Below are 14,416 nucleotides of genomic sequence, written 5' to 3' on the forward strand. Positions count from 1 at the left end.
TCATGTCTGTGACCACCACCTGCAAAACCATTCCACTTTTGGGGCTGTCTTGTTGTTGTCTTTGCAGTGCAACTGTTGTCACTCTGCATCAGATTAATTCACAATGGTTTTATGCTTTCCAACTGGAAAGATTTTAAAGAGATCTCTGAATTTTAACTGAGTTTGTGTTACACTGAAATGATCAAGTGTTCACTTGTTTTTTTACCAGTGTTAGCTAGCTGCTAACTAGCAGCTTATGTGTAAAACTCATCTTAATAAAAAAGAAAAAGAAAATCCTGATTTTGAGGCCCAGTCGATGTGATCTAATACATTGATTAAAACTTTGCTGTTAGAATTTCCTAACACGATTAGCCCACTGTCTTTAATTATATACCTTGTTGGATATGCTAGCTGGTACAAAGTTTTTGTCTTGGTTATTTGACTGTCAGACTGACCAAAATACAAGCAAATCAATGACTCATTGACTACTTTGACATTCTGTAACTTTATCTATAGTAGACATAGAATAAACAGTAAAGTGGTAAAAATATTATATTTTTCAGGTAGTCTCCACTACCAAAAACGTGGTATTAGGTAAATCTGGATTGTGCAAGAGTTGGCAGTTCGTCTTGTAATCGGAAGGTTGCCGGTTTGAGCTCCAGCTCTGACAGTCTGGGTCGTTCTGTCCTTGGGCAAGACACTTCACCAGTTGCCTGCTGGTGGTGGTCAGAGGGCCCAGTGGCTCCAGTGTCCGGTCGCCTCGCCTCTGTCAGTGCGCCCCAGGTCAGCTGTGGCTACAGTGTAGCTTGCCATCACCAGTGTGTGAATGTGTGTGTGAATGGGTGAATGACTGAATGTAGTGTAAAGCACTTTGGGGTCCTTAGGGACTAAGTAAAGCGCTATACAAGCCATTTACCATTTTTCAGTGATTACTTCACTTAAAAGAGGGAAACAAATGCAAAGTATGGTTCAAGACAAACAACACAATATCATAACATTGGAGTGCTATTTTTATATATTTATACATATTTATATATTTTACGTATTAAGCATATACGGAGGAAAGAAATGTCCCAGCTGTCTTTCAGACATTTCCCTATAATGTAAGCATGATATGGTAATGAAAACATTTAGATTACAATCATATCAATAATGAAAAAAAATCATAGTCATATCTATAAAAGTGTCATTCTCAAGATTTCCAGGGTAATGCTGCAAAGTTCAGTTATCCAGTTCCCTCTGTTTAGAGATGTGTGTTAAGTGTTTAATGTGGTATTTGTAGATCTCATTAAAGGAGTCTTTGTACCTCAGGTGTTGGACCATATTTTTATTAATCTGCTGCCTGCTGTCACAATGTTAGAATAATGAGCAGAAGACGCATTTATGTGTGTGTGTGTGTGTGTGTGTGTGTGTGTGTGTGTGTGTGTGTGTGTGTGTGTGTGTGTGTGTGTGTGTGTGTGTGTGTACCAGTGTACAGCAATGAGTAGTAGCTATGACACGATCAGAGATATTCTAGTCTCCAGAACAGATGTTACTCTACATCCCATCACAACTGTGTGCTGATCATACTGTATTAAGCAGGTAAACGGTGTTTTTGTGTGTGTGTGTGTGTATGTGTGTGTCTTTTTCTGTGAGCATACATTTATATTTATTGTTTGTGTGATAATGAAAAGAGAAGGGGGGGAGGACTGCAAATAGGAAATTCTAACTAGACTTCTAGTAGGCCAGGGACAATAGCCTAATACGCTAATCAAGATGAAATCCAAACTGTGTTAGTGGATTACAAAATGTATTAAAGCCTTTTGTGGTCTAAAGATACTGTTCCTTCAAAATTAACACTGATCAATGCCAATTAAATGTGGCATGTAGCATTTTTCAGAATCAGCATTTCCATACTTTGTAATTATTGCAATAATTGAGATGAAACAAGGTAATTAGGATCAGCTCTTACACTAGCATGAGTGTCTCTCTGCCGTTCTGCTCTCAGCTGCGATTACTACCAAACAGTATATCTATGCTTCCTTCGCACATGTTAATTCTTTTACAGATTGTTATATATTGTCTGTAATCTAATTATAATTAACCAATAGACAGTGAAATAATAATATTTCGTAATAATAAAATGAATCAGTCTAACCAAGGATAGTAAATCCTTATCATTGTTTTTCCTCGGGAAACAAGCAGAGATAAACTGAGCAGTCAGAAAATTGCAAAGAGTAGAAAAAAAATGAAATAAATGTTTTTTTTAATACTAAGATTTGTTTAATGTAGATTTGAAACATGAAAAAATTAAATACTGCAGTTATCACCACATATGATAGTGGTGTATAAAGGACAATGATGTATATTTTCCTACATATTATGGTGTTCTGTATGCTTATGCCATAGTTTTGGACATAAGGTTTTCTCTGATTTGAATAGAAAACGTTCATAAAACCAGAAGATATAAAAGCTCAAGTTTTAATTAAATGAACATTAATAATCTAATCTTAATAATCTTTTTGTAACAGTATGGTAAGCATTGTACTCATGATTGACAAAATTGATAAGTAAATAATAGGTATATATATATATATGTATAGATCTTAACGGTAAGTAGGGATGGGTATCGTTTAGGTTTTATCCGATACCAGTACCAAACCGGTACTTCTGAAACGGTGCCGGTGCTTAAACGGTGCTCAAACCGGTGCTAAAAGAATGGAGAACACAAAATTGGTCCAAAAACCTCTCATGTTCAGCTGTTTTTCTTATAAAAAGATAACAACGTTAGCCTTTTCTGCAGCTATAGGGGATTTATGGTATCAGTCTTGGCTGGAAGCAGTGCTTAAACAATGGAAAAAACACAAACTTTGTCCAAAAATGTTTAACTGTTTTCCACTTTTTCTTTGGTCATTTTAGCCTTTTTTGCCAGGGTGAAGGGAGCATCTGCCATCAAACAAGAAGACAGCCGCATGTAACTACGATGGTGTTTGCTAGTTCACCTTACATGCATTAATGTAATAACGCGGTTAGCGTACTCAACGTAAATTACACACGAACAACATTAAGCTACTCATGCAGAGAAGCTGCTGCTGCTGCCATCATCATCCCTCATCATTTCTGCTACACTGGCAGGGCAAGGGGCCAGGACTCTCCTCTTCGGGTTTTTGGGGGATGTTGCTAACTCCGGGTCCAATAACAGGCAACCCACCTGCAGTAGATGTGCATGGTGTGAGGTCTCGCAACAAGCTATCAAATACGGCACATTTCTCGGCTTTTAACAAAATGCTATATGTCGCCAGGTGTTTTATCAGATTCGAGGTGTTACCTCCTTTGCACAGTATCACAGTATCACCTTAAAGCACTTGTTGCAGGCTGCTGAGTTTGCATCTTTTGCTGTGAAGTACAGCCAGAGTTTTGACCACTTCGCCTTGGGCATTTTTAATCTGTAGCTCTGCTCTAAAAGAACCTACATACCTGGGCCCGCCTACTATCCTTGGAAACGTAAAATGATTGGCTAGAATCTAAAGTGTATGACATATCAGGAAGAAAAAGCACCGAAATAAAGCACCGAAATGTGCGCTGCTTTTTGGTCTGGTTACTACCGTTTATGTCAGAACCGGTGCCATAATGGCACTGGATACCAGTACCCATCCCTAATAGTAAGCATACAGTAAGCACACTTAAATCTACAGTCTCTCCGTGTCAGAAATTCTATATTATAAGATAAAGCACATGCAATAACAGAGAGAAAACCCCAACAATTAGACACCCAATAGGAGTTTTTGATTGGTGACAGTGGGAAAGAAAAACTCCCTTTTAGACTTCAGGTAGAAGCCATCTGCCATGATTGGTTAGGGGTGAGGGGAGAGAGACAGGACAAAGTACACACTGTGGAAGAGAGCCATTCTTGTTGTGAAGTGGTAAGCATGCAAGGTTTCTTTAGATCAGAGTGTTTGTAAATCATAATAACAATTTGAGGTTGTACGAGAGGCTTTCAGGGGGACCGTCCAAACAGTTGTGACTGCATATCTTTGAACACAGCTGATATACTACAAGAACATGGCATTCTCCAAGTGTACTGGAAAGAAGTATATTAATACCAATTATCCATCCATGGTGTCCACATAGGGGATATAGCTACACTTAGCAATAGATCTCTGAGATACATGCATGACAACAAAAAAGCCAAAATACTAAATGGAATGGGGAGCAGGTGTACATTTACTGTTCCTATCAGCAAGGCTCTCCCATGGGTTCTCGCAGCTGCAGATACCTCAGGTCTGTCACTCTGTCTCATGCTTTCTTCCTCCTTTTACTATCTCACCTTCTTCTCTGTGGATACTTCCATCCCTCCCACCTTTTCTGTCAACTCTCTGTTCCAGTACACCCAGTGCTGTCTCCTCTTTGTTCAAATCCTGGCCTTTTGTCACAGTTCTCTGTCAAACTGATATTTAAAATCAACCTTTTAGCTATCTCCTCTGACATCTCTCACTGCTTTATCACTCACTCTATTCTTCTGCCATCTGTCTCTTCTTTCTCCATGCAGCTTTCATTTTAAACTACTACTGTCCTGTCTGTCTGTCCTTTGCCCTGCTCTCCATGTCTTGCCATGATATGAATTCATTTATTTTCTTACTCTTTTTGTTCTCCTTTATGTATATTCCTGCATATATGTAAAGTATTTATTTATTAGACACGGATGAAGGTGTTTTTGTTTGTCCTTTTCCAAACACGGAAACCATCCCGTTGCTCAGTAAATCATCCATAAGCCACCCAGCTATATGTTTTCCTCATTCCAGTGTTCATTCTGATGAGCTTTGTTTTAATGAGTTTACTTTGAAGGCAGTGATCATGCTGAGTCAGAGTATTGTTTTTTTTCCTCTCTCTAGACTGTCCTTTCTGCTAATACATCTGCTCGTTAATTATGTCCTTCCCTCTTCCCTTTTCAGAGTCATCTCTTTCTTTTCTATTATTTCTTTTTTCACACCTCCCCCATTTTTACTTTTTTTACCATCCATTTGAGACGGAGCTCATTATGGCAAGTAAAAAACACGATGTCTGGACACATCAGAACTGAGAAAGAGTAAGATAAGAGCGAATGTGGGTGTTAATGATCATTTAGACTGTTACTACTCTTGTAAGTATTGCTTTGTTGTCTGTGGGAGTTGGGCAGTGTGCACTGAACAGCCTATTGATTTCAGTGTCTGGAGCCTTTAGACACACATAAACACACACACACACACACATATACACAGGGTGTCTGGGATGCTCTGTGAGGTTTAGCAGAGCCTGTCTCATCTTCTCTGTCTATCCTTTAAGCTGTGCTCTGCTTTCTCACTAAATGCATGGTGGGCTGCTGGGCGGCCCTGGCAGAATGACAACTAAGAGTGGTGAGAGCAGGGCAGAAATATCTCTCTGTGGGACTAGTAGGACTACCTAGCACTCAGGTCAGCTCTCAACGGCAGTAGAACAATGATCCTATACATCAGTGAGTAATGAGTAGTTAAAAGCTGTATCTGCCCTATTTGGCTCTTAGAATATTAATCTGCACAGCAGTTGTTAGAGTCATCATGAGGTCATTTTTATGTTCATCTGAGAAAAAAGATAGAGCTCACTACTAACTAGCTTCAGTTGCGCTGCCTGTAGGTTTTATTGAACATTTTTGTCATAGACTGCATTATTCTTGAGAACTCTCTCTTGTTCCCCCTGTTCTCCCTGAAATCTCTAAACCGCCTCGTCCCCCAGAGAACACGACCCAACTTCAATGCCACGTTGAATGAAATGTAACTCGGTTTTTAGGTATATTTAGATGTCTTTTAAACTTTTAACCAGTAAAAATTTTTATCAGTACGAGTCTGAAAACAACTTCTCTTCCCAAGAATCATATACCCAATTCTCACTCTCCTGGTACCCATGCTACGCTCTGCTGCCAATTGCAGAGGAGTGATAGTTCTTCTCAGGTCTCCAGTGGTCATGAACTGAAAGAGTGAGCTCATCATGGTGTCCAACTTTCACAATTAGTGAAAGTGAGACTAAAAAACCATTAGGTTGGGCGTTTTGCAGAGTGTAATCCATTATAGTGCAAATTTGTGCATTTTAGTGGAGTAACAGTGGCTTCTAATCAATTGGCAGAGACAGCAGTTTTCAGCAGCTCTAATGAACTGTTGTGCTCATTCAGAGAGTTTAGCTGTCACTCACTGAGTAGCCTCTTCAAATCTAGATCCCTCAGTGCAAAGCACATTTGATTATGTTGTTGCTTTCTTTGGCTAGACTGATAACCTTTGTATGTGTTTGACATAAAAAAGAGAGAAAGAGAGAGAGGGATGCAAGCAAAATAGAAGGGTAATTAGGTATCTTTCCTCGCACACTCATTCTCACCCTCCCCCATATCTCCCAGGGGGTAGTGGAGACTCGTCAAAGCCCTGTCATGAATTTTTAACATGCCTGTTGGTCTCTTAGGAAGCGTGTGTAGATGTGTGGTATCTGCATGTGCATGTTCATATACAGTCAGGCAAAAAAAGGGATTTTCACATGTGTTTTTTTCACACAAAGTCTTATATAATTCATGAATGTCACACTAATGGCTTAAGTATGATGTACGATGTATCAGGAGTTGAACAGCTGTTGGTTATATGCATGTATCATTTCTGATACAATGTTTTGCTGAAGGAGAAACCCAAGGGAACATATGGATAATGCCTATCCATATGTTTTTAGACTACCTTGATTATGTGTTCCTGTATCTTTTTGCACTGATATTATGCAAGCTTATCATTTTATGAGCAATAGCCTGGTTTTCTGTTTATCTGATGAAGCTCAGTTAGTGCACTTGGGTTGATGTGATGCTACACTGTTGACATTTGACAACTCACAAATCTCGCCAGTAGATCAAAAATGCTCTATTTTTTGCATAGCGTATCTGCTGAAGGCATTTATGTCAAACTTAGCCGAGTCAAGTTTCTTTGATAAGTGATGGTCTCATTTTGGGATCTCCCTGTTGCTAAGCAACATTATCAGGGGCACCAATGTCACACTTATCTATGACCTCAAGATGATTTTACAAGTGCATCGGCACAGTTTAGAATCAACTTCCACTGACCGACACATACAGTGGTGTCAAAAAGTGTTTGGCCCCTTCTTGATTTACTAGTGTTTTGCATATTTGTCACACATAATGTTTCAGATCATCAAACTTATTTTGATAAGATAAGTTACAATGATGATTTCATTGATTAAGAGAGAAAAGTTATCCTCGTTCTGTTTGAAAAAGTAATTGCCCTTCTTATTAAAATAATGAATTAATTGCAAAAAACTGCATTTTTTGGAAACCTGAGCTCAGTTTCACCAAACACACTCAGCCCTGACTATTGGCAGACCTGTTGAATCAAAAAATCACTTAAATAGAACCTGTTTTATAAAGTGAAGCAGGCTAAAAGATCTCAAAAAGCAACACATTATGACAGGATCTAAAAAAAAACCCACCTGAAAACAGTAAACAGTTAAGTATGGTAGTTGTAGTGTGATGGTCTAGGGCTGTTCTGCTGCCTCAGGAAATTTAAGACTTGCTGTGGTAAATGGAACCATGAATTCTGCTGTTTACCAAAACATCCTGAAGGAGAATGTCCGGCCACCTGTTTGTGACCTCAAGCTGAAGCACACTTGGGTTCTACAGCCGGACAATGATCCAAAACAGGAAGTCCACCTCTGAATGTCTTAAGAAAAACAAAATAAAAACTTTGGCGTGTCCTGGTCAAAGTCTTGACCTGAATCCGATTGAGATGCTGTGGCATGACCTTAAAAAGCAGACTCATGCCCGAAAACCCTCCAATGTGGCTGAATTACAACATTTCAGCAAAAAACAGTGGGCCTCTATTCCTCTACAAGTCTAATATTTAAATTTGTTTGGTTCATTTGAAACATTTAAGTGTGACAAACATATAGAAAAACAGGCAATCAGAAAGAGGGCAAAAACTTTTTCACACCACTGTAGAGTCAAAAAGATTCAAAGAACAAGAAATATGAAGCTGGAAATGAGCATAAGTGGCCAACTTTAACATTTTAAAATAGAGTAGAACATGCCGATCTGCAGAGTTAGGCTTCCCTAACCAAACACATGGTTTTAAAAATAGCAATGGTTTCATTACGATGTGGGAATGCTTAAAATAAATAACAAGACACCTCATGTTTGTCTGCATTGTGCAACTGCCAGTTGGACATGTTTTCATTTTACTCCAAAAACTGTAACTTTTAACAGAGCTTTTGATTTAGATATGCAGTTGGAATCACTGACAACATCTAAACGCTTTAGTGATTGGTGGTAGCAGGGAGCAGTGTCTGACTCTGTTTGACTATGATGCTTGCTACCACTAACTGGTAAATACGATTCAGCACTTGATGCATTGTTAGCACATGCAATTTTTATGTACAATGTACATCGGTCACAATGCTTGTAATCATTTCACATTTTTTTCACTGTTTTGGGTTGGTCAGTGTGTACGTGTGTATATAGCTGCAGCAGGGTGTATATTTAGCGGTTGACATCCAGTGCATGGGAGCTAGAGAGAGGTCTGGAACAGAGCCCAGGACTGGAGGCCAAAGGAATGGAACTGTTGATCAAAATGGAACGATTGCAGACAGCAGACACAGGGTCACATAAACATACTCCGTAAAAATACCAATTCAAAATAATATAAGCATCTCATCCAAAGATGTGTCCATCTAGCATGCCTGTTATATATGCTTGCACGAGCCAACAGATGGTTGTCAGACAAAGATGCAGCTATAAAAACAGTTTTTCGTAATCATATAAAAAGATTTGATTCTAACATGATTTAACTTTGGTGTTGTGAAGGAAGATTCTTTGTCCTGCTCTTTGCTTTCATTCCTTATCGCACTTTTGTTCTAACCTCTTACCTTTTCCATTTCTATGGCACTAGTTATGAAACTTGGAACAAGATGTTTTAAAAATTGATGCAGGCCTCGTGGTTAAATTAGTCCACAAATCAAAGTAAAAATGTAGAAATAAGGTATCTATCACTCTGTCCCCTTTTTGAGCCATTTTTTCCCCTTTTGTTAGCACATTTCTCAGTTCTGCCTTCCTTTCCATTAAAAAAAAAAGAATTCAGAAGATGAAATTACACTTTGCTAAATTATAATGTAAGCATCACCTGAATTGTATAGCACAACTGGAAGGTAATATCTCAAGATTTTTCAGTATCAAGACATATATATTACATTTCAACCTTGTGATCTTGGATAGATGTTTATTTCGCTGGATGCACATCAGAACTTGTTTGTTCCCAGATGGAAGACGCATTGTTATTATAGTTTGTACTTGCAAGAAGCACGTATATGTGCAATTGCAGGAGAGATGACTAGATTAAAGGTGAGATTAATTACATTTTCAATTAAATTCAATTGCATGTATATAGTGCCAAATAACAACAGCAGTCACCTCAAGGTGCTTTACACTGTCAGGTAAACACCATATAATAATACAAGTGTGGTTAATTACATTTATATTCCTTTATATAATTCCTTTTTGATTGATAGCTTTTTCAGTGGGTAATTTATTTGTTCTTCACTTTATTCACTGATCCATCATTTCTTCCTGCACTGAACCCAACTTATTTTATTCAGTTAGCTCTATGTTTCACACTCTCTGACTCGCTCACACATTCAGCCACACACCCACCCACACACTACTTTCTTACAGTACAACCTTTTCATTTTGACATTCTGATACTCTGTGGCGTGGCCTTTAGCGGACAGTGAGTGCTGCAAGACCTTGATAGCCCTGTGGTTTGAGCTCTGCAAGTGAGATCATAATCATTTCTCTCTTGTCTCTAGGGTGGTCTCCACCACGTTTTCTAATGTGCTCTCTTTTGCTCAGGTTTTCTCAAATGAGAGAGATGTTTTGAAGGAAGGATACCCAGTATATGTTCCAGGCTAGGGCTGGGCTGTATCATACCGTTCACGGTAATACCAGTGTAATGTTATGCAACGATAGGAAAATGAAATATCGCGATAGAATATGGGTAAAACGCGCATGCGCAGTGCCTTTGTTTACATACGCACATGGCGGCGACGCAGAATGAGAAGAGCAGAAGTGGATCGTTAAATGAAACAGATGAACAGAATTGGTTTGTAAAAATGCTGCAACTTCAGTGGTGTGGAACTGGTTTAGCTTTCATCCGTCAGATACACAACAAAGCACTATTTTTGGTAGAGCATGCCAGTGGGCTGTCATTATTACCGTGTTTTTTTGGAAAATATGGCACACTTAAAATCAATCCTTTGATTTTTCTGAAAATCGACAGTGCCCCTTATAATCCCGTGTGCCTTATGTATGAATTCTGGTTGTGTTTACTGACCTCGAAACGATTTTATGTGGTACACGGCACTTGAAAATTTGTCAAATGTTTCAGTACAACTTTGCTGAGCTACAAACCCGCACCGCTTGGTGGATTATCGGAGCATTACGGCTATCGTAGGCAGGCGCCTCGCGGAGTGATACGTACTGTGCTTCAACATAATATTACCGTATTGTGTGTGTATAACCTCTTTTTAAGTTTTGTGAATATTATACATGGTTATGCTGAGGATATGTTGGCCAATTTCCACTGGAAATGCCTTTTGGTTAAACTGTCAGCAAGGAATTTGCATTTGCACTGTTATTTTTTTTATATAATTTTAATGCACTTAAAAAAGCTGCTTGTTTAAGTGAAAATACATTGATGTTTTTTGGGGGTTTTTTGCACTAATAAAGTTCAGGAGTTGTAAAGTATTTTGTCTAGTGTCAATTATATCGTCAGTTATATCGTTATCGCAAATTTTCAACTGTATATCGTGATAAATATTTTTGGTCATATCGCCCTGCTCTGCTCCAGCCTAAATCTTTTGTCATATTTCACTTCCCAGAAACTGGCCACAGCTGCTGAAGAGTTTCAAATGAAGCATCAGTGGAAAGACGATTTCGAGGTAACAGAGAGAGAGAAAATACAGAAAAAAAATGTTTATATGTGTTTTTTATGTGCTATCTATTAGGGATGGATGAAAAAATGATACAGCATTGTCACGGTCCGCTGTGACGGACCAAGTGGAGAATGCGTGTAATGGACCCAGGTGCGAACACAAGCGAAGATACAGGAGTGGATTAAACAAAAGCGAGCCTTTTATTATGGCTGATGAAAGGAACAAACCAGAGTGAGGGCAGCATAAGAGTAGTAGCTAAACAGAAACCTAAACTGGACATAAACTATGGAAAGGCTATGGCTGGAGATATGGAACACAGGGGGTGGGAACACAGACGACGCGACGCAGACTACATGAAACACAGAGACTAAATACACATGAGGAATGATCAGGGGAAGTGGCCACACATGGGAACGCAGCTGACACACATGAACTTAACGACAGGACAGGAGGAGTGAAACTGAATACACTGACAGTGAATGCAGGCCTTCAAAGTAAAACAGGAAACATGAGACATGAACCAGGGAGACGTAGTACAGGGGGAGGTGACATAACTGACAGCATGAACTTGACAGTACAAGACACACAGACATAAACACACGAAGGGCAAGGGAGACGTAATGCAAGGGTGGTATATACAGATGGCTGGACTAACTTAATGAACCTAAACAATCAATAAACATCAACATAGACTAAACACAAAACACTGGGTCGCACGACCCAGGACCATGACAAGCATAGTACTGCTGTATTTAGGATGGGGATAATATATCGATACAGGGACACTAAATATTTATATTTGATTAAATTAATTAAAATACTCTGGGAATACTAGCTGTCTGGGAAACAAGACGACTTGTCTCATGCACCATTATCCTGAGATAACATTAGCTGAGCAAACCTACATTAACAGGTTGTGAAAAACTGTCTGGACACTGGAAACATTTAGCTCAACAAACCTACCTCCTAATTCAGAAAAGGCTAATGACTCAGCCATACAAGTAAAAATAGGGCAGCAACCAAACAAAAATTAATGGCTGCCTGGTAATTGTATGGTAATTGTTCACATTCCTTTGCCGATTTCAACTAAGGGTAACTTAATTGTTGCACAGTAATGACCATTTTTGATTGAAGTTTTTCAAATAATTCACATCTAATTTATAAATGCAGACAGATTGCCATCATATTGGCATCAGTTTGAATGAGTCTTTGTCAGTGAGCACAACTCGAGGGGACTTGACTCAACTGGCTGCCAGCTGGTTGTATTTATAGAACAGCAAGATTGCTGAGCGCAAGTGTAGTGGTTAAATGTGAATTTCTGTCTATGCAGACAACAACAGATTTTGTGATTTTCTACGATTTATCACAGTTAACTGGTGCATTACCAGAAACTGAGTGCATGTGACGTTCATGCAGCCAACATCAACCTATTCGATCTCAGACAGATAACTAACTTCATCTTATGGCAACATTTTACCGCAGGCTTTAGTGATAGTGTTGGCATGCTTTATAATCTCATTTTGCCAAAAAAAAAATTAAATAAATAAATTAAATTAAATTAAAAAAATATCTGAAGTGAAATCCAATTTATCTTATTGGATAAATCTGATAGTGACAAAGTTTGAGGACAAAATTTGATGTTGATTAATCACTACTGCAATACTCTACATATTGCACAATGTTAAAAATCATACTAATATTATTGTTTTGTGAGTGAATAATTGTGAAAATATCATATTGTGTTCCTACGTCTAGCAGACGCACAGATACACAAATGGTGATGCATGTAGTCTAAGTTTGCTAGACTTAGAATAATTTGATTGTGTGAATAGTTTTTACATGTTTTCAGCATCCATCATTAGCAGTGAGTACAGTTCCTTTTGTTAACTGGTTTATTGCTCATTATACACTGTGTTATGATACATGCCCCTCATTTTCAATGACAGATGCTTTGCCTTCTAACAACCCGGGTGGCAAACAATTATATAAGAGAAAAAAGCAATGCTCAGGAAAAATACTTGTCACAGAGGCAGTTATTACATTGCTATCTCAGAGGCAAAAAATGCTTACCTGGAGCATTGCAAATGGCTGCAGGGACAGAGGGACATGGTGAAATATGACCATACCTTATTTATTTAAGCAAAAACACAGACTAGTATCTTTTTAAACTAAATAATAGAATTAACAAATGGCAAAATAAAGAACTGCTTAGAAATTGATCAAATATTTAATAGTTGCATAAATGTTAGGGTTCTTTGTGCAACACCCTGAAGCATCCAAAAAGCATTTTTTGTGCTTCTTTGTCACTTGTTTACAGGATGATGAAATTGCCTACTACAACGCAAAGGACAATGTGAGTGTGCTTTTTTCCCCTCCTCTGTTAATTTATTCTCTTTCTCTTTGAGCCCCTGCAAACACATAGGTCATACATGCATCATGAATGTGCTTTTGCTACACAGCATCCCCACCCCCACCCCGCCTTCATTGCCTCATATTCCCTCATCTCCCTCATTTTACTCCTGCAAAAATCACCACATTTTCACCCCCGCTTTCTCTTATCGTCTTAGCTCTGTACTGCAGCCCCCAGTTTGCTGCTTCTTGGAGCTTTTCTTCCCATGTAGCTACCTCTCTGTCATCCCTCCTTCCAGCCTCTCTCAGGTGAAGAGGTCTCTGCCATGTTTCTCCTCTAATTGACAGATGAGATGTATGAGCTGGCTAGGCTCTTGCTTTATTAGGAAGCAACTGTTCGCACCATTTCTCCCTCCCCCTCTGCCTCTCTCACCACCTCACTACCTCGGCCCCTCTCTATCCTGCTTTCGTTCATCGGTATCTCATCTTTTCCTCCCTGTCTCTACTGCTCTCATTGATGTAAATTGGCAAATGCACGGCAGGAGTTATAAATCTCCACAAGGGGCATAAACAATCTGAGTGTCTCCGGCTCCTCCTCCCAAATGAAGATGATAAAATGAAAAAAAGCGAGACATCATCACGTAAACAGTCAGGTTTTTTTTTAAAGCATGCAGGGTGTGAAAAGTGCAGCAATGTTGTTATTATGGTAGCGATGAGCTGTTGAGAATGTGCGTTCAGGCTGTTGTAAAGTCTTTCGTTTTTATGGAGACCAACAAACCATGTCATATATGTGCAATGTGCCTCATTAATTTACATAAAGATGTCTGCTATGATTTCTTAAACCTATAGTGAGAACAGCCATAGATAGTGCTTTGAATCTTTTTTCCCCTTTCAGCTGGATGCAAATGAGACAGAGGGAAGAAAGAACAGGATTCGACCAGACTTTCAAGAGGACCCCTCGTTTAAACGTTTGACTGACTACAACCACACGGCTGTCCACATTCCCACTGACATCTATGATGGCTGTGAGTGCATCGTCACACACACGCACACATACCAAAGTGGTTACTATGGATACGGCTGACACACCAACCCATTATGAAATGTTTTTTACAGATTGTGCCTCAAGCAA

At 39.0% G+C, this 14,416-nt stretch overlaps 1 protein-coding gene across 5 annotated transcripts in view; it reads left to right on the top strand.

The window, feature by feature from the left end:
* Nucleotides 1-14,416, top strand: part of LOC113026874 (voltage-dependent calcium channel subunit alpha-2/delta-1) — a 79,833-nt gene that overhangs the window by 15,785 nt on the left and 49,632 nt on the right. For all 5 annotated transcript variants that reach the window (XM_080304750.1, XM_080304747.1, XM_080304749.1 and 2 more), the window contains exons 4-6: nucleotides 10,882-10,941; nucleotides 13,253-13,288; nucleotides 14,180-14,309. In XM_080304750.1, the coding sequence (XP_080160876.1) occupies nucleotides 10,882-10,941; nucleotides 13,253-13,288; nucleotides 14,180-14,309 (226 nt within the window). The remainder of the gene's footprint in view (nucleotides 1-10,881; nucleotides 10,942-13,252; nucleotides 13,289-14,179; nucleotides 14,310-14,416) is intronic.

This window comes from Astatotilapia calliptera, chromosome 7, assembly GCF_964374335.1.
Source record: "Astatotilapia calliptera chromosome 7, fAstCal68.1, whole genome shotgun sequence".
Lineage (NCBI taxonomy): Eukaryota > Metazoa > Chordata > Actinopteri > Cichliformes > Cichlidae > Astatotilapia > Astatotilapia calliptera.